This window comes from Drosophila sulfurigaster, chromosome 2R (assembly GCF_023558435.1).
Source record: "Drosophila sulfurigaster albostrigata strain 15112-1811.04 chromosome 2R, ASM2355843v2, whole genome shotgun sequence".
NCBI lineage: Eukaryota > Metazoa > Arthropoda > Insecta > Diptera > Drosophilidae > Drosophila > Drosophila sulfurigaster.
In genome coordinates this window covers 13,560,989-13,581,940 of record NC_084882.1, presented here as the reverse complement: position 1 = coordinate 13,581,940, position 20,952 = coordinate 13,560,989, and the positions used below count along the sequence as shown (strand labels likewise).

At 38.9% G+C, this 20,952-nt stretch overlaps 3 protein-coding genes across 3 annotated transcripts in view; all 3 read right to left on the bottom strand.

Moving 5' to 3' along the window:
• The window catches only part of LOC133837012 (dopamine receptor 2), a 30,289-nt gene extending 10,266 nt beyond the window's left edge, over nucleotides 1-20,023 (bottom strand). The window contains 2 exon segments of the mRNA XM_062267655.1: nucleotides 4-1,560; nucleotides 18,895-20,023. Of these exon segments, the coding sequence (XP_062123639.1) occupies nucleotides 4-1,448 (1,445 nt within the window). The 5' untranslated portion in view covers nucleotides 1,449-1,560; nucleotides 18,895-20,023.
• Nucleotides 3,451-4,916, bottom strand: LOC133836698 (uncharacterized). Its single transcript, XM_062267287.1, has 3 exons — nucleotides 4,650-4,916; nucleotides 4,398-4,590; nucleotides 3,451-3,476 (listed from the first exon to the last, which is right to left on the bottom strand). Exons 1-3 carry the CDS (start codon nucleotides 4,752-4,754, stop codon nucleotides 3,451-3,453), a joined length of 324 nt encoding a protein of 107 aa, XP_062123271.1. The 5' UTR covers nucleotides 4,755-4,916.
• LOC133836697 (uncharacterized) lies at nucleotides 6,065-6,804 on the bottom strand. Its single transcript, XM_062267286.1, has 3 exons — nucleotides 6,547-6,804; nucleotides 6,308-6,484; nucleotides 6,065-6,241 (listed from the first exon to the last, which is right to left on the bottom strand). The coding sequence occupies exons 1-3, from the start codon at nucleotides 6,802-6,804 to the stop codon at nucleotides 6,065-6,067; spliced, it is 612 nt and encodes a 203-aa protein (XP_062123270.1).
• Nucleotides 20,024-20,952: the final 929 nt, after the last annotated feature.

Genomic DNA, 20,952 nt, shown 5'->3' with positions numbered 1-20,952 from the left:
CACCTGCGAAAGTCCCTGCTCCAGCAGGCATAGATCACAGGATTCATGCAGGAATTGATCCAGCCGAGCCATGTGACAATCGCCGACACAATCTCCTCATGTTCAATGCACTCGATGCAGAAGCCCGACAACAAATTGACCACAAAGAACGGCAACCAGCACACAATGAATACGCCCATCACAATTCCCAGCGTCTTGGCAGCCTTCTTCTCCTTGGCGAACTTCGCCAGCTTGCGCGACAACGAAAAGTTCTTGCCCATGTGTCGATGTCGGGCCAGACCATTATTGTGCAGTGCCGATAGTGGCTCATCGTCCGGCTCTTCGGGCGTCGAAGTCGTTGTGCCGCCACTGTGATTGTGATGATGATGATGTGAATGCGAATGCGAGTGACTCAACGAACCACCGCCACCGCCTCCACCACCGCCTCCTCCGCCGCCCGAGACTTGATTAGTATTGACGGCAGGATCACGTGTGGTGCCACCGCGATGTATACGCAACGTCAGCTGCAACTCCCCGGATGCCATCAGCACCTGCTTGGTGCCGATTTTGAGGGAGCGCGTCTGAATAACCGCCGCCCGATAGATGCGGCAATAGGTAAAGACCATGACAAGCAATGGCAGATAGAACGATATGGTTGAGGAGAACACCAGATAACCGAGATGTTCGGTAAATGTGCACTTATAGGCGGGCATCTCGCCATCGCGTGCTGCCCGCCACCAAACAATCGCCGGAAAGCTGATGGCACTCGAACAGATCCAAACGGCCGCAATTAGGCCAGCGGCACGCTTCACAGTCATGCGCATTGGATAGCTGAATGGATCCGTGATGGCCCAGTAGCGATCCAGTGAGATGACGCACAGATTCAGTATGGAGGCGGTGCTAAAGAGCACATCCAACGAGCGCCAAATGTCGCACCAGTCCGTTCCAAAGAACCACGTGTTCTCCAGCACCTCGTAGAGCGCCGAGAAGGGCATCACCACGAGACCCACCAGACAATCGGCGACCGCCAGGCTAGTGATGAAATAGTTGGTGGCCGTGTGCAAATAACGCTCCCTGATGACCGCCAGTATGACCAGCGAGTTGCCAAAGACTGTGGCGAACGAGAAAAGAAAGAGAAAGGCGAGCAGGCCAACGCGATCGTTGGGCAACGCCTCCAGGAACTCGGATAGATCGGGCTCGCGTGTGGTGCTGCTGGGCCCACCACTGCCCGTGGTCGTGTTGAGATTGAGGGCCAGCTCTGTACCCGTGGGCGCTGCATTGAAGCCATTGAAATAGTAATACACATCCTCGGAGATGTTGTAGCTGTTGTAGAAGAGCGGCGGACGCGTCTGATTGAGGACATCCGAGCGTAGAAGCGCCAGAACCGGTTCCACAATGTCTGACGGGGCTGAATCCGTTTCCGGTGCCACCAACTGTCTGGGCTCATCGTTCTCCTCCATCTCCTCCATTGCTGCTCCACTCGACTAATGCAGCTCCGATTCCAGTTGAAATCTTTGACTTCTGCGGCAGGCAAGTGAATTAATGGGATGCATCTTTAACTTCCAGTTGCTTGGTTAGTTGCTGCAGCGAAAAGAATGAAGAAAGAAAGCACACAACAATTAGACTCGTAATTCAAATGTCTGTTGGTAAGCACATTTGCATAATAAGAGCAAAAGAGTTTATGGGGGATTGAATCGACTTGAAAACTTGGTAGGCCTGTAATAGATGCCGCGTTCATTCAATTAAAATGTTGTCTCCCTTCCGGAGCCACATCCGGCACTCCGGCACAGCGGCAACAACACCTAGCAAATTTTGAAAAGCACAAAAGCTAAACAAACACATTAATTAGAGAGTTGTTCGTTCTCTTCTCTTGTTGCCGACTCCCCCAATTGCTGTTCTTGCTTTATTTTTGGCTTGTGCTCGCGTTGGAGGTGAGAGGGAAACGAGGAAGGTGTCGCTCAGGAAGCACCTTCCGTTATTCATACAAGAGCAACAGCCAACGGCAGATGCTGCCAGCTGTCAGATGGAAACTTGTGACTGGTCTCGCCAAGGTACACAATTAATTCAACGGCAGACACAACGGCTGCCACAAAGTACCCGCCAAGCAAATAAACATATTAAATTACATTTGAAGTACCCCCAAAAAGAACACAAAATGACAGGAAGTGGCTCACTGAGTGTAACCACTGCAAGGGTAACTACAAAGCGGAAGTCAGCCATTTAACCCACGTTGGTTGACCAATTCGAGTTGAGGGACAACACAAGTAAAAAAAAGAATTCAATTTTGTGTTTTGGGATTTGCATACAAATATTTCAAGTTCAATAACATATTGAATACAATGAATATTCGATTGAAAGATAATTGAATTCGTTAAGAGTTCAACTGTTGTTTGAGTTCAGCGTAGCTCAAATCTGTTGTGCATTCTAAATGACCTGTGGCTGGTCCCAGGGAACCTTTGGCCATCTTTTCTTTTTTTGCTTAGCCAGATTCCACGTGCTGTTCCTGGCCATTCATTTTAGCCTGCATGTGATTATCACCTGCCAGTCTAAGGTAGTGGTGATAAGACGAAAGACAGCAAGCCTAATGTCTACTCGTAAGTTTATGCTTTAGCTTGAGTTGTCTGCAAGTCAGCCAGCCATCCAGTCAGCCAGAATTTTGCTCCTCATTTCCGGCGGATTCGCGTCGCCTGCATGCCATAAATTTTCCTGCCTTCCTGTCTGTCGTTGGCTTATCTTCCCCCTACTCCCTCTGCCGCATACACCAAAATACAGGAGTCGTTATGGTTGCTTTCCTTGGCCACATTCTGCAGCAACAGCAACGACAGCCACAGCAGTGACAGCGTCTTTCGTTTACTTTGCCAGTTTTTCTGCTGTTTAGTACAATTTCCTGGGGCATTTCTCACGCAACAAAAACAACAAAAAAAAGCAACATAAAACACGTTCATTTTTTTCACTTACGCTGAGCCTGATGAGCTTGCAGTCGAGCTTGATGTGCAGTAAGTCAAAATGAGAGCCCAGTGGATCGCTGTGTTTGTTGCCCCTAAAGTGTTGACTCTTCAAGTAAGCCAACCAAACCGGCTCTTCCAAGAAAAAACGAGCAGAAACATTCACAACCAAAATGAAATGCCCCAAAAAAAGACAAAAAAGAAACAAGAAAACAACAACCAAAAGGCACAGCTACAACAACAACGACAAACAAAAACAAAGTAAAAAGGGTAGAGGCAAATTCATATAGCTTGCAAACATGACCACCCCCTTGTTGGATCGTCCTTGCCTCGCTGACTGTGGCATGGCACAACAATTTAATTGAAGAAACCTTAAAGTTGGCCTACGCTTGGCACTGGGCCAAAAAGCATCCTTTTTACTACTATTCAGTCGCCTCTATGCAAATGATGTCGGCCACAACAGCAATTTGTACATGTGCTAAACCCTTTCGACCCTTTCTCTCATGTCCTCTTACTGTACGTACATCTATGCCATGTTCGGCTGCAAAAGGCCTACAAAATGGTTAAGTCATTGAAAGTTAACCAAAATGGTTGCAGGCGGAGGTCTTTCATTCGCACTGATTGCGCATCAATTTCCCTCACTTACTTACGAATGGTTCCACAATGTCACCATAAACTGGGCAGCTAGATCAAGATATAACATATAATATATACATACCATATGTACATAAGTCGTGTTGTTATAGAGTTGTTTAAATATTAATTGATTTTCAACAGCAGATAGATGGTAATCAAGGCATGTTATTGCAGATGTCTAAAACTCATTTCGCGACCATAACATGGATTTGCTGGATGTTTACCAAATAATCAAATAATCTTAGATTGCAACTCGAGCGATTGATATATACATATTAAAAAACTAGTAAGAAAGTAACAGTCGAATGTTATCGACTGAGAGATACCCGTTAAATAATTAATAAAAGCAAAACAGTGCGGTAATAATTTTAAGATATTCCATATTAATATACCGCAAAATACTGAGTTTATACCAAAGGGTATAATTAGTATATTGAAATAGTACTGCATTCAAAATATATCATAGAGTGCAAAATATACAAGATTGCCAACTAAAGCACCAAAAACCCGCAATAGTCAAGGTTTTTTTTATTAAACATTCCTAAATTATTTTGCAAACTTTATTTTTATTTTTATTTTTATATAAATATATATAATTATTAATTTTTATATAAATTTGGTTTCAAAATTTGCTTTCAGTTCAAAACATATGGATGTTGGACGCAATTTGCCAAACTTATCGAATGCTTTAAGTTGAATTTGTATTTTGTGAGGTCCTTCCACAGTTGCCATTTGATTATTGAATTGAAGGTCCTTCAAAATGAATGGTCTATGTACTTTACTTTACCTAAGAATGAAGACATTTCGTATTATTATGGCTTAAATTATTGCTTATACTTTTGCGATATCTTACGCCACGAACATTAATGCACTTGTCCTTTATATCGTCACTATTCGTAATGTATTGCGTCCACAAAAAGTACCAATACTGATTTTTATCATACATCGTTGAACATACATCAGGCACATTAATCTTGTATATTGTTGGTACCCACTCCCGTCGATAGAATTTATAAACTTCTATGGAACCCTGAAAGCCACATTTTATCAAAAACACATATCTTTTTACATAAGACTCCATGAAATCACCCCAACACGATCCGTCAGCTGAATATCCCAAACCGATGTTGTGTTACCCGATACTTTTATCTGGTCCGATTGTGACTCAATGGTGAACTCTGTTAAATCCCACATTCCATTGATATTAAGTACACCATCCGGTTGATCTCGGCAGTCACTAAATATTTCGTCATCGTCGAACCTAATTTGGATTCAATAACCTTTCGAATAGCTTACTATTTCAAAAACTATTGCTAATAGCACAAATAGTAGACGACTCAGCCACATTTTGATTTTTGAATTCCCAAAGTCTTTTTTGTAGGAATATAGGAAATTAAAAAACACGCAAGATCACATGTACATGTTTTTGCCAGCACTTCATCAGTATCAACACTAATTATTATTATTATTTTTCGCAAAACTACATCTTTTAATATCTATGGGCTATTTTATCCCGAGCAGAAATTTAATTTCTAACTTGTATATTATTTGGCCAGCATTTCTAAATTTATTGTGAGTTACAAGTAATCAAATGTTTTAGCATTCAAATATAACTTGGGATTGGGTTAGAGCTATGCGTGCAACCACGATTTTAAAATATTTTGTAGCTTTAACATATAATTTATGTATATTCTACTTTCTGAGTTCAAGAGAAACAAACGGACATGAAGATGAGAATCTTTGTTGCTCTCGATACTCCAATGTCTTTTTAATTTTTAAAAAATGAGTATAATATGATTTGAGCTGGTGCTCGGAAGGATGATGTGGCATTAATTTTGTTTGAAAACAATCAATTTTGTTTAAGTTAAATATATATCAATTTTGTATATATATATCAATTATATATATATATATATATATATATATATACATATATATATATAAAGCGCAACAAGCATTTCCGACAGAATAACAAAATATTTATCTCTATTGAAAACATTAATTGTCTAGAAATATGATTTTTTTATTATATGAATAATTACTCGATTTTATGCTAAAAACATTGTATTCATTTCTGGAGATACTGTTGCAAATCAACTGTCAACAAAAGTTGGATTTAATTTAAAAAACTATCTCAAGTCGCTTGTTAACAAAATATATTCTTTACATAAATCATGATTTTTCTCAAATTCAGGACACTGTCAGCAAAAGCTCTTTATTTATTGAATTGCAGAATACCTTGCAATCCTAATATGAATAACAAGTTCTACAAATATTATTAACCATCATCGTCAACGATTAAGCCATATTTTCTTTTATTAAAACGCAGATAATAATTAATATTTAGACAATTGTACAAGAAACACGAACGATTTGACAATAGTTATTTTACCAACATGTTTTCCCTGTAGACTTTTTAATTTTTCAACACAGTTTAAACACCAAGATAATCAAAAACAAATATCAATAATTGTTACAAATTTATAAATTTTTTGGGATCCACATTAATCTATTCTCTCGAATTGAACTCTAATCGTAAAACAGATAGATGTATCCCGCTTTCGTGAAAGCTCATCATATGCTGATATAGCAATAAATAATCTATAAAGGCCATTAGTATCAATTTGTGTTCTCAAATCAAAAATAAATACCAACTCAAAAGGTTCATGTATTAATTTTGCCTGAAAAAGAAAACAATATTCTTTATCTTAAACAGAAGAAAGAGTCTGATAACTGCAATAACTTACGCCTGGTACATTTACGCAATTGTCCTTAACATCATCGATGTTTATAATGTGCGAAGTCCAGGCTTTATACCAGTGTTGATTTTTATCAAACATAACTGCACAAACATTCTTTATACGTATGGAATACATCGTTGGTTGCCACGAACCATGATCCAAGTAATGCAATTGAAAGATACCCTGATAAAATACATAAATTTATATTTAGATATCACGTAATATAACCTGATGACTATTGAAACCTCAAGGCGATCTGTCTTTTGAATATTCCATCTTGATGTTAAATTTCCCGATAGCGTTACGTTGTCCACATCGTTTTTTATAATGAATTCAGAAGTGTCAAACGCGGTGTTAATGTTAAGGACATTCTCTGGCTGATTATCACAAGCACCGTAAACGTAATCATCAAATATGGTGGTTTTAAATTTGGCTGTACTTGAAAAGTTTGCCAACGTGCCAATGATCGCAAGCACTAACAGAATAACACGATTTAAAAACATTTTGGTTCCTTTTACCACTGCACATCTATTCTATATATAGTAGTTGATAAGAATTTACGTAAATTCAGTGCACACAAATTACAAACAACGGAAGTACTTGTGTAAGATCAAATTAATATAATTTTTAACATTATTCTAAAAAATTGATCTAAGTTACAGATAATAAATAATAGACATATACATTTTTTGATCAATATCAATTTGTTCGATGATGTTAAAGCAAGCACTCTAACTGTGAATACTCTGACATTGCAATAGAGAAAAACCATTTGAATTCCAATTTCAATTTCAGTTCGACGTCATCTCTGGCCATTGAAGGCGTCTGTGCGCCTAAAGGTTCAACGCCAACTGTAATAACATTCTTTGAATTTGCATGCAAAGCCAAATAGATACACATATACAGATACAGACATTTTGGGCCTAGCGACATTTTTTGTGAATTCTAATTATGTGAAATGTGTTCACTTCGGGCCTTTCTCAGTCCCGTTTCGTTTTTCAATTTCTGTTATTTGAATGTTTTTCAAATGGGGTGACAATTGACAATAGATGCAAACTATCAGTGTAAATAAATGGTTCAAAGATCTGTGCAACGCAAATTCAAGGTAGATATTACGATTTTTATGGCCCAAATCAAAGCACTTAAAGCACATTCATACAAGCTGTTGCCAAATAATATGCGCAGAGTCAACGCATTTGAAATGCCTTCAGAGTCAGTTGGCCCAATCGGCTTAGTGCCTTAAATTTATTAGGGGCTTTGTGGATGCCGAATTTTAGATGCGAGTACATCCATTAATTTTATGCACTATCATTGAATTGGAATCGCTACTCAATGCCAAAGATAGTATCGAATAGTACACACAGCAGGCAAGTTAAGTTCGAGTACTCTCTCGTCTATACGACGACATTGAGCAACCTTTTTTTCTGAAGCGAGTTTCCTATGCAAATTACCTTGTTGTGAACCTACTCCACACACACATACACACTGGAAGGGAAAAAGCGGACAAGAAGGCTCTGAAAAGAGCCGTCGTTATCAATGCCTATCAACGTCACCCACTCAGAGAGTTGTGCGATAAATTGCTACCCGAAAAATCTCTGAAATGGCTCCCCAAGCGTTTTTTAAGTAAACGCACGAATGTCAGGCAATGAGAAAGAGCCTTGTTCGGGTCTCTTTCAGGTTCGTCGGGCTTTTGCCGGGTTCGCTGCGTCGTCAACCGTCGACCATCGACAATGGCGCTGAAATCTTGGCTCAAATCTTTATGTAAGGCGAGCACTCAACCACGCAGCAAAAGGCACTAAAAGGTTCGGTAAATATTTCGAATCGGAGGAGCTGTGTCTACAAATGGAATTTAATCACGCGTACGTCGAGCTATCCGCACAATCCGATGTTTGTTTTATTTTCAGCTTTATAAGTTGTCCCTTTTCCCATTCGCATTCGCATTTGATAATGCGCTACCGGTTTCAGTCCCTGGCGGTATCATGCTGAGCACTGCTTAATTATGTCACAAATATTTACACCAGACACCAAAGTGCAGGACCTTTTGAGCGTTTCGTATCCTGGCACGCAACGAATCTAGCTAAGCAAACAGGCGGCGGTAAAATGAAAGAAAAAAAAAACAAAGAATAGAAATCAACAATTCACAATCAACAATACAAGCAAAAATCAAATGAAGTAGGGCCAGCTTTGGCACGTTGGAACCATAGGCAATGTGCGATCAAGGACGAATAAGGATGAAAGACACGAATACCGTTTGGCTACACGAAAGAGGAGAGTGAAAACCGTGCTAATGATAGGCATTAATTTTACCTTACGCCATAAGCTTGATACAGAGACAACATTTACCATCTTTGAAGTGGTGAAATACCCTACAATTTGAATGGCCTACAGGGTACACAAATGTAATTCTTAATATGTTCACATATTGTCAACTTCTTTTACGCAACTAAGGTGTCTCCTAGTGTATTATGATTTTGCCTGTTTTCGCAATATTTCTATTGTCCGTTGTTGGTTTTTCGCTTGCGTGTCAAAATCTGTTATTATGCCTTTGTCGTGTTCAAAGTTATTGACAACCTCAGCGAGACAAACACAGGAGTACGAGTACGGGAATGAACAAGTACACACGGCGACACATTTAGCGCGCTTGTCACGCAATGAATAATGATTGGACAGTAAAACAACATCAACAACAACAACAAGGCAACAACAAGGAGTAGCATCAATGGGAGTATCCAAACGCTGCAATCAACGTCTGTTGCCTGTCACTCGGCCAATCGAGCGAATGTTAAGTGGCATATTGCTCATACGACACGAAGTCCCCATACAAATAATTCCCATTCACAATGGCAAACGTAAACGTCATGGCCATTCCCCCCAGCGAGTGTCGTATTTAATAATTAAATACTGTCGCAAATATCAAGTGTGAAAATGCGAGCTGTTGCCTTCGCAGATGCTGATTGGCTACTTGACAGACACTAGACGACAGGAGGATTGCCAGGGCGGAGAGGAGTTGGGATGTCCTGGCGTGAGAATGAGTGTACAAATGAAAACAAGCTTACACAATGCAGACTGTGTAAATTTATAATGAACAACAGAGAGTCCCATTCAATTGTTCTATCTTTGGTAACTTGCTATTTAACAGAAAATTCATACGTCAATTGAATGAAAAAATTTAAAAATAATCTATATTAAAAATGCAGAAAATTGATTTCAAAATATCGAAATTAATTAAATTTCATTAATTTATTACTGTCAATACTTTAAATTTCATCACCAACGTGCAGAAAATTTATTAAGTACATTAATACATATAGTTTTTATAACTTTATCTGATTAACTTTAAATCAACTTGCTAAAGTATTTAACGAAAAAGCAAACCTTTTTATCCAATATTTTAAAGACTTTGCGTCATTTTGTTGTGTTTAGCTGACTAGTTTACTTGATTTTCTGATTCTGTCTCAGCAAATAACTATGTGTCTTCCGGGCCCCCTTTCCACTTGAGTGAATCATGCACTGCTGTCAACTTGATTCACTTTCTATATTCGTTAGATGTGCTTCCCATTTGAGGCACGCACGCCCGCACGCATGCGTTTCATTTGAGAACCCTAGGGACATATTTAAAGTTTAGTTTTTGATGAGTTCGCATATGTTTTATTAGTAGCGTGCCAACTTGTCCTCATGGCCAATTCATGACTTGACCAAGTTTGCGTAGCATTAATAAAACTCAACGGTCATAAATTAAAGCGAATCCTAACATTTGCTTGCTGTCAACGTCTCCGATTACCAACTCCTTCATATGTATTTCCTCTTTTTTTCCATGGAAAATATATTTTTGAGTTTTCATCAAAATATTCTTGCAAAATAAATTCAAGTCACATGCCCAACGATGGCTGTCAGTCATATGATATTATAATAAAATATATACGAGTGGATAGAATGTAAAGAAAATTGTTGAAAAAAATAAATGCTCAACTGGCATTTACTCATTAGGAACAACAGATTTTCTATTAAACCAAGCAGTAATTAAATAATATTGCTATGTTTATCAACTCATTCAGCATACTTTATCAGTTGTTCGTAATGTGACTAAATATTTGGGGTTACATTCAACCAATTGTTATACATCTTTTGACATGACTACAGGGTATAATTATTTGATGAAATATAAAGAAAAATTGGGCGCCATATAGGAGCATGGGTAAATTACAAATTGGCGGCTCTGCCGTCAGTTTTTCTGTTGCCATTGCGGCACGTGTGAACGCAATAACTCCATTGCGAAACAATCCAACTTGCAACGAATATAATATTGATATAATGACAAGCTCACAAAGTCACGTCGCTGGGAATAGAAGGCAAATTCATCAGCGGACCAATATTGACACAGGTCCCAGACAGCGACAGCGACAGCAACCAGATACGAAAGACAAAAGCCAAAGATGAAAACCTCTAGAAATTGTACCCCAGGCGACACAGTGTTGCCATTAATGTGGCTCTCAATGGCCAGTCGAAGACGATGACAATGGAAACGCAGATGGAGAAAACAAAGATTGCGGTGTCGCTTATTGACTGATTCTAATGATGCCGCATAACGGCCACTTATATATTTTTATTAGTAATATGACCGTATCTATTTTGATTTACTTTGCTGGAGCGAAAACAATTTTCCTCACCATAATTTGTTGTAGAAATTGCGCATACGTAGCGTATGCGTGTTCTTCGTAGTGTGCCACGTAACTGGCAATCTATGCTTCATCATTTTATTCTGCACGCAAGTCTTTCCCCAGAGCTTGGAACTGACTGCGCCTCAAATGGCCATTTATTCACAATCTTTGGATCCAAAGTTTATCGTATTTATGACATTTTGTTTTTTTTTTCCTTTTGTTCTCTTTGAAGAATGAGAGTGAGAGGCTTGGAAGCTTTCGAGTGACATTCTAATCAAGTGCACATTAGCATGTTGAAATGGGGCTAGCATGCAACTAATTTTCATGCTTCACTTGCATCGTGGCCTGACTGCCAGAATGCCGACACTTGATTAAAGTTTCATTTATCGCACTTGCTGTTGCAGCTGCAGTTTCTGTTGTCGTTGTTCTGCTTGGTTGCTTTATGTTTACTATTTCTAGTTTTATTTTTTGTTTGTGGGTGAGCACAATTTTATGGCTAATTAAGTCACAAAATTAACATTAAAAGGCAATCTAGCACGAAAGTGCAGCCACCTACCTAGTCAACTCTGGCATTTACCCAAACGAACCTCGAAGCTATTGCATAGCACGCATTCCTCGTAGATAACCTGACTAGTTGGCTGTCACGGGGTCTATAGCAAATTCTCATTTCAGTTTAATTAGTGGAGGGAAACACACACACACACAGATACGCACACACATGAATGGAGATTGAAACACGTGGAAATGAGGCGCGCACAAAAGTAGGCTACACTTTTTAGCACTACTTTTCACTTCCCGTCACCTGCTTTTCCTGCCACGCAAATAATAAGTAAATAATAATGGAACACACCACCATTTTTGTGGGTGTTTTTTTCCGCCAACTCGGGCATTTTGGTTTATTAATGCCAGAAATTATTGCGGCGTGTGCAAGTCAAAATGTGAATATAAAAAACTCAAGAAATGTATACAAGCAACTTCCCAGTTGCAAAAACCATCTCAAACGAACCAGTACAATAACAAATGCAAGCTATATAATAAAAAATGAAAACGTTGGGAAAAAAGGAAAAAGGTGAAAATTAGAAAAGTGCTGGGCCAACATAAATAAGGAACACAACAACCAAAACCAAAAAAAAAAAAGAAATATAAAACCGCTTGCTTGAGCCTATTTGCGATCATGAAAATATGATTTTAATTCGCAGTAAAAACATAATTTCCATGAGCCATGGCCAAATGGCAGCCAAATGCGAAATGTGAAATGCGAATGCGAATGAGAATGCCACTGGCGCAGCGACTGTGATGGGGAAATATGTATCCTTGTAGCTTGAATGAAATGAATTTAAATACCTGTGCGACGCCCAACTGCGGGCGCCCCGCTGGCGACAGCGCCTAAATGTGTAAGCCACATGGCCACACGCACACAACCACACACACACACAGTCCCACGCACAAAAGGAGCATGTCGGACAAGCAGACGCGACAGACAGACAGACACCAGCAACATTATAACACGGCACCAGCAGGCACGCAATGTAACCCACAAGCAAGCGGCTGCTTCAGTTGTTTTTCTTGCTGCTGTTGCTGCTGCTACTGCTGCTGACTGCGCTGCTGCCTTCTACGCCCTCCAGTGAATTGTCATTGAAATCTGTCGTTTTGCCCGCAGCGGCTGACTTGCTGGATGGGCGTTCTCAATTTGAAACGGAGGTTGAGAACGGCGGCTGCCGACGAAGCAGTTTACTGCAAAATTTTATTTGTCGCAGCAATTTTGAGCGATTTGCGTTAAACAGCAATAGGTGTATACACATATATACAAGTATATATATGTGTAAGTGTGTGTGGGGATAGCTATAGGTGTGGTTGTGTGTACGTGTCATTCATTATTTTCAATTTTTCAATTCACAAACTTTTTTGCAGCTGCCGTAAATGTGAAGCGATTGGCTACGACTCTCTGTATGCTGTATGCATCCCCTCGGCCTCAGCCAATTTTCCATAAATATTCAAATTTATTATTCGTTGCTCACACTTCAGCCAAGAATGTCCTCCCAGGGACATGGCTCAAGTACAAATTGTGAACGGTTTTTTCCTGGAAGTGCGGACTCCGATTGGATTATCGCAGCAGGCAGTTCGATTATTGCATGTTAATTTTTGTAGTCATCTCAAATGGTTTGTCGTCGTGGGCGTCGATGAAACTTTTCTTCTTTTTTTTTCGTAGCCCAAAGAAAATTTTTCATTTTCGTTTCCATTTTTTTTTTTCGATTTTGGTTTTTCTTGGTCGTCGTCTGCCAACTGAAAGTCAATTAGCGCAATTGAACAGACGCGTCGTGAAATTCGTGGAAATGCAAAAGTTTTATAATTATTTATTGGCCCGCCCAAAAGCAGGCGACACGATAAGCCCAGCAAATTGTTAAGTGACAGCACGTGTTGGGATTAAGTGGCAGATTCGGGGAAGCCAAGGAATCGAACCAAAAAGCCCACACACACAATTCGAAATGCTTAACTCGTTTTTTGTCGTATTTATTATATGCCATAGATAGGAATACACTGAATACTGTTACTGTTGTTGCACAATGATTAAGCTGATTTCATCGAACCCTTTTTGGCTGCGCTTGTGTTGTATGTTGTTGTTATCAATTTGCCATCGCATCACATTTCCACGGCTTCAATCCTTTTTGGCCAAATGCCCAGAAAAACTGTTACATTAATCATTTCGAAACGACAGTACCAAGCGGCCACAAAAACAGCCAAAAAGGACATCAACAACAGCAACAATGGCTGCAACAGTCACAGCAAAAGCAACAGCAGCTGACTGTGTCAAGGGGCTTTTGTTGTTGTTTCGTCTGTTTCGCCTGCCTAGCAACCTGTCATAAGTTATTAACAAGACGAACTGGTGCCTAGGCCCACAAATGTGTGCTCACACGGTAAAGCAATCCACAAAGTGCTGCCATGAGCTAACCTCGACCTCTAGCCAGGTTCCCCCTTTGCCTATGCCCCTGTCACACATAGAGAATCGCAGCCAAAAACAATAATTTTGCCCAGAATCAAACCACATAGTAGAGGAAGAGAGGGGAGCAGTTCGATACGTGTAATATGCTCGAGTATTTGCAGTTCTCTTGGCAAGTTTCAAGTTGGATGCATTTTTGCTTTGGGGCTGCCTGCTTTTGGCATTCGTTTTGACTCTGCGTCGCATTGGCGAGACTGTCGTTTTCCAAAATTATGACCGCTCGGACACAATTTAATGGCAGAGCGCCAAGGACTGTGACGTCCTGCCCCTGTGGCTGACAGTTCATTGGAATTTTCATTAGTGTTACAAGTGCGCCGCCATTGAGACGGCAATGGCGCGTCACTTGCGACGTCGACAGTGACCTTTCACAAATCCTAATGGACACACACGCATCTAGCATCGAGCCAAGTCTCGCTGTCGGGCTCGTCTCCCTCTCGCTTTTTTCCCGCTTCTCTTTTCTAGATCATGTCAGTTTAAATGTCTGCATAGAGTCTTCTTGTGTGCTAAAATTGAATGTGGCTCTGTTTTCCCCCCATTGATTACGTATACTTAATACAGTTCGTATACTTAATATGCTTTTTGCTGTCAGCTTTATTTCGCTAAGCGACTAAATTGTTTACCATTTTATCTCAATATGGTTGTTTGTGTTTAATAAACTGCTGAAAATGAATTTTAGCAAAATCAAAGAAAATTGTAAACATTCACGTTCGCTAACGACACAATAATTAAGTTATTTTTGGCTTGGCATTTTTAAAAACTATGCATCACATTTTTTCAAGCTCATCTGCTGTGCAGTGGCATTAAAGGGCAACTACTTGTGCCGCACATTTACACACACAAACGAGCACACATACACACACACGGACATATTGTTGCTAAACATTGTTGCACATGAGCGTACAGTTTGTTGTTGCTGCGGTAATTGCACTTTCGTTGCTTTATGAGCGATACAGTCGTAAAACATTATGTACATCATGTTGGTACTTAAATGTGCCATGCTCTCTGATACTGCCTCGATTTGCATACCCTGCACTCATAAAATACGGCACAGGGTATGCTCAACGGTATAGGCAAATAAATAAAAGGCAAACCTGAAGGTAAGGGAAGGATCAATTTCGAATTTATTTTAATTTTTCTAGGCAACAATAAATTTTGATATACATTTCCATTAGTGTAGAAAGTATTTTATATTCGAGCAGAAATTATATTCTAATCTACTTATCCCGCGTTCGCTTTGCCCTCAAACTATACAACAGAAATTCAAAAATGCTTTGAATTGCATTGCTTGTTAGTCAAGTTTTCAGTGGAGAACAAAGACCACATGTGGCATATTCTAATGTACACACGCATTTGCAGTAATACACAAAAATGTTTGCGTTTGTGTACGTGCAGAGTAAGCGGAAATACATATGCACATAACTACACACATACACATGAAGGTCTTCAGTTTGGCTTTTATTGTTCTTTTGCGGCGTCAACTGTTAAAAATGTCAACTGAAATGAATTGAAATCGCATTCCCCATTAAAAGCAATAATGAAATGCGGCAAATATAAATTGTGGCCGTTTATGCACAATGTGAGTGTGTGTTGAGAATAGGCAGGTGTGAGTGTGTGTGTAAAGGATTCATTATATTTGGGCACTGAGCTCGGCAGACCTGTGCATAAACAATTTTCTTCTGTGACAAATGGATATCCTTTTGTTTTATTGAAAACATGTTGAGCAAACACATAACCCGACTAACACATATACTAGGAACACACAAACACACACATACACATACGGACACACCACATGTATACCACATTGTTCGCTGGGAAACTATTTCAATTACAACCGTGCAGCAGCTTTCCGTTTCACCTATGCACAACCCCTCGACACACAGAGAGCAAACCATTTGCCCCTCTTTGCCAGCCGCAACTTATACCAATACCAAGTGGCTGCTGCTGCTGCTTCTGTGTGTGTGAATGAGTGTCCTGTCTGTGTCAGTGTCTATGTGTGTGTGAGGCTTCTGCCTTTGCCAGGCATTGAAATATTTATATGCAAATAAATAGTTTACCGAGCTTTCAGCTCTGCTTCTGTTGTCATTGGACGTAATAAGTACGTATATATACGCACGCACATTAAGGGGGGAAGGCGCAGCACAACAGGAGGTGGGCGTGACATAAGCCAAGTCGTAAAACACACGCCTACACATGTATGCACACCCAGAGACACACACATTTGCACATTTGCTGTAATACAAAGCCCCAGCCTGGTATATTATTACTCGTTAATTGTGCGTGGCATTTAATTGTTAATCTATTGCTCTAGCTGAGGTTCCGATTTGTGCTGTGTTGGTTGGTCTTTAATAGCAGACAAGATAAGAAATTGTATATATTGCGTTAGGTCATGTGGCGTGAGAAAATATTACATGGTAATTTGATTTAATTAGCTCGGCATTCCAACAACCTTTTGCCTCGTGCGCGTCCTCAAACAACATCAGAGAATCAATAATAGACCACAAGTGAAACTAAGATTCCACATAAACTCGCTGCAAGTCGAACACACACATTTTCCTCCGCCCTCTTTCGCTCTTTCTCCACACATGCGTTGAACTTTTGTGCTTATCTATATATATAGTGGAATTTGTTAACTTAATTGACCAAGTTTAAAGTTGCCCAATTAATTAGAGCCCACCTTAATTAACAACGTATGTAAACAAGGACAAGCAAATAGAAGTTTATACACAAACACACTCTGATATCTGGTTGCAATATATTTGTAATTGAATTCACTTTACAATGTTCGCTGGCTCAAAGCCAATTAAAATGATTCGTACAATTGGAAGCACACATTGAAACAATAATCATATTGAAAACAAACAAACAACAACTTTTTGCTTAACAAAAAAAGCGTGCAAAGAATTAACAGCATTACAAAAACATAGATATTTTTTTCAAATATGACGTGTGTGCTTATTTGTTTTTATTGAATCAACACAAATGAATACAGTGAACACTAGGAATACGTATACTTAATATTTGACTTTCACAAGATATTTTATAAGTAAAAAACTTAAACTTTTTGTATTGTTTTAGATTTGCTGAATGTATACATTTATTTTATGTTTACATGCACTCTTTTAAACAAGTGTTCACTGTATTTCGATTTCACTGTAATGGATTTTTTTCACAATTTTGGTTAACCAATTGATTACATTTGAATACATTTATCATTTATTTATAGATTTAAATGTAGCAACAATATAATAAATATACAGTTTAACGCCAATACTTATAATGCACGTGCTTTTTTAAGTCTTTTTTATGACAAATATAATATGGCCAGCTTATAACTTTCGATAATTGTTTCATTTTTCAAAGCACAAAAAATGCAGATGAAGTTGTCAATAATCGAAAAGCAAACTTCAATTAGTTATAGAAATTTGAAATGTTCCGTTTTTCTTTTAAAAGCAATAAGCATTTATTGATTTTAATAAAGACAACATTCTTTAGTTGGAATTGAATTATAGTTGACGAAGAAATTTGTATGCACGCTTTGCATCAAACAATTTTTAAAGCAAATTAAATTTTTATGTGAAGGAAACTGCGCTTTTATTTAGTGAACGTAAATAAAGTTCTAATAAAAAATGAGCACAGGAACTGTAAAACTGTAAACATGAAATTGTGCAAATACGCGGCGGCGGCTCGTATGAAAAGAATTTTGAGTGGAGAGAAAAAAAACGTCGTAAACATTATGCATTTGGATCTTAAATAAATATGAAGTAGGTATTTAGAAAGTGCGCATAAACATAGTTACGCTGTTGACTTTCATTACCTTGCGCAAATAGAGAGAAAGTCATTAAAAATTTTAATGAAGAAACTTTTTTTCTTTTGTTTCCGGCACCGTCATCGCCGCCGTCATCGTCATCGTCATCTTGAACGCTGTTGTCATTGTTGTCGCCGCTTTAATTTTCTATTTAAATTTTGTTTTGTCTGCAGTTCTTGGCTACATGCTCGCATATTGTTAATAACAATCACGCCAGCCAGCAGCCAGGGCAGGGAAATCCAAGGCTTGGCAGCCTCGTCGACGATGCCTGGCGACTGGTAACTTTCAACTGGCGCCTGGCGTCTCGTGTATGGCGGATGATTTATTAGAACGATAAAATGATTAAATTAAAATTGATTTAAATAATAAGGAAATAAGGCAAGGACAGCCGCAGGTAGATGCTGCAGACTCTCAACTAACAAGGGACACCGAGAGTGGGGGCTGCCTCATCAAGTTTGCTTGTTTTATGGCACATTTATTAGACAGGTTTTCCATGAATTCTATTTCATTCAATGCCAAATGGCAACTTGACCGAGGGCTATTTACATTCGCTTAGCCGTTGCTAGCGCCCGAAAACCAACGTCAAAAGTGAAAACTTACTAATTTATGCTAAATAGTCACAAACGCTGTCGTCGTCGTCGTCTTCGTACAACGCAGCGTATGATTAACCTAAATGTTTTTCTTGCCCTCGACTTCACCATCGTTGCCATCGTTGGCATTGCTTGTCAACTTGTCGACAGTCCCATTTTGCAACGACATTTTACATTTAAATTGGCAAACTAAAAAAAATAATGCTCTGGGCTTAGCGAAAATTCTCCGATGCGGAGCCGGAAAAAAGGTTCTCGGTCCCAGTGCGTCTTGCGGCCTTGTGAGTTTGTTTATTCAGACCATTGCAAAAGGTCAACTAATTTGTTTAGCAATACAACTAACACAAATTACAGGACAAAATGGTCAAACTTTGTTCTTTGGTCAACAACTTTTATTATGTTTTCCAAATGAATTACTTTTAAATTCGACCAGGCATGAAATGCATCAATGATTTTGCACAATTGTGAAAATACGAATAAACGTATATGAATACGTATACTTAATTAAGCCCATATAACTTTTTCATACAATTAACACTCACCGTTTGTTGGCATCCACTGCAAATCCTTTTTTTCTGGGTTCTCCTTCCCATAGAGAGCAACTCTTTCCTTTTCGTCGTTATCCTTGTTGAATGCAATTTCTCGTTTCACTGCCTGCTACCTTTTCTCCTTTTTCTGTTGTTGTTTTTGGTATAGTTGTTATTGCATGTATTTCATGTATTCTTGTTGCTGTTGTTATTTTTCGGTAATTTTTCATATATATTGTGCCTGGGTATCCTGTCGTTTCAGCCGTATGCTGTGGTGTCACTTGCTACTCCGTTTGCGGTCGAAATTGAATTTCACTTGGAAAATATATGAGCATGATTAATCACTTAACGGAGCAACCCCTTTTGCGAAGAGGCAACCGGAGTATGTTCACACTTCACACCGAGTGAACATCAAATGAAGTATCCTTCGCCTGGGCTCTGCCACATTTCCTTAATTACCGACTTTTATTTGAATATTAACAGTTTTTATCGCACATAGACATTTTATTTTGCAATATAATATTTCCTTTTCTGCAATTGTAATTAATTAAATCTGTTAACAATTCCGAAATATTCCTTTTATTTAAGCTACTTTCCCTAACGTTTTGTTAAAACTTTCCCAATAAAAAAAATATTTCAAATTTACTTTGCTCTTTTCAACTGAATTTAATCGAATCGAAAACATTATTTTATATTTTTTTTAACATGTTGTGCTATGGTGTTATCTCAATGATTTTGAAAATATTGTATGTATTTTTGAAATTGAAATTTATTTATCACGTTTCACAGAAGTTTAATTTCAATATTATTACAAATTCTTTTGACGCGGCTTTTGTTGAATTTTGATTCATTCATGCGGTCTCATGGCGAATCCATTCACAAAATATTTTGGCAACCGCGAACTAAAGACTGAAGCGCTCAGAACGTAACTGAAGGATGTAACTAACGCGAATAGCTTTCAAAAATAACACAACACTTGGCAGCTGCGGCGGCGACAGGAGCTGCTACGACGACAACGGCAACGACAACGACGACGACTGACGGTGCCGACAGCAGTGAGGATAGCGACTCCGACTACAACAGCGGCAACGACATCAGCAAACAGCAACAGCAACGACACACGATAACAGCGACAGTGCTCGGCTTCGTGCTTGGCACTGAATGACGAACCCAAACATTCGCTGGCATTAAAGAACCTCAAATCGAGGCGCGCACCAAGCACGAGGACGATGATGGCACTCAGCCTGCAAGAAGCTACCATCGCCGTACACTCAAACACACACACACACACACGAATGCACAGTTACCTACATACGTGTTATGTTGCAGCAAGTCCTGTTCGTATTTAATAGCATACTTCCGTGCGCCACACTCGGCATTTTCATCGCGCTCCGGCAATCACACACAGCTGACGAATTGGCGCCAAAATTCTGCCTGGCAACGCGCACGCGTCCAACTGTTATACGTGCGATGCAATCACTGTGTAGCACAGTTTTTTAACAGGTCCGTTTCAACACAGAATTAAAGGCAACCCACAATTGTATAAAGTCAAATGCCGAAGTATATTACGAGTAATAGCCTTTTAAATATATAGAGGTCCAAAACAATTAAGTCATTTGGCATTCAAGAGGCCCCGTCAATAATAACTGAAGTTCAACTAATAATAGTTAAAATGATGAATCACGCAAAGCATTTATTTACACATTTGTTTCCACAGCTAAAGCACACCGAATATTAATCGTATTTTTAATGTAAAATTTAATACTTTGTTAATAATTCATCATTATTTTAAATACTTCAGCGCAATTAAATTAATAATTAAATATAGCAATAGCGTTTTTTAAAATCTTTAAACTTCATCACAGAACAACTAAAATGAAGAGTATACTTAATTTCAATCAAATATGTAGTTACTGATTATCCATTTATTTCCCCTTCGGAACCACAAGTAACAAAAATTTTGTATATCAATAGATTTTTTGTAAACTTAATAAGCGTTTAATTAAACATTAACACATAACATTTAAAATGCAGCGTATCTTAGTCGTATACTTAATGTCAATGCAATTTGTA

What these genes read in the sequence shown, in the direction of transcription:
- LOC133836698 (XM_062267287.1), bottom strand. Translation starts at nt 4,754, where the DNA reads ATGTGGGATTTAACAGAGTTCACCATTGAGTCACAATCGGACCAGATA. An exon ending in AGCTGACGGATCGTGTTGGG is followed by an intron (nt 4,591 to 4,649) that starts GTGATTTCATGG and finishes TGTGGCTTTCAG; the next exon opens with GGTTCCATAGAAGTTTATAA. An exon ending in TGGCGTAAGATATCGCAAAA is followed by an intron (nt 3,477 to 4,397) that starts GTATAAGCAATA and finishes ACCATTTTGTAG; the next exon opens with GCCTTTTGCAGCCGAACATG.
- LOC133836697 (XM_062267286.1), bottom strand. Translation starts at nt 6,804, where the DNA reads ATGTTTTTAAATCGTGTTATTCTGTTAGTGCTTGCGATCATTGGCACG. An exon ending in AAAAGACAGATCGCCTTGAG is followed by an intron (nt 6,485 to 6,546) that starts GTTTCAATAGTC and finishes GTATTTTATCAG; the next exon opens with GGTATCTTTCAATTGCATTA. An exon ending in ATTGCGTAAATGTACCAGGC is followed by an intron (nt 6,242 to 6,307) that starts GTAAGTTATTGC and finishes TTTCTTTTTCAG; the next exon opens with GCAAAATTAATACATGAACC.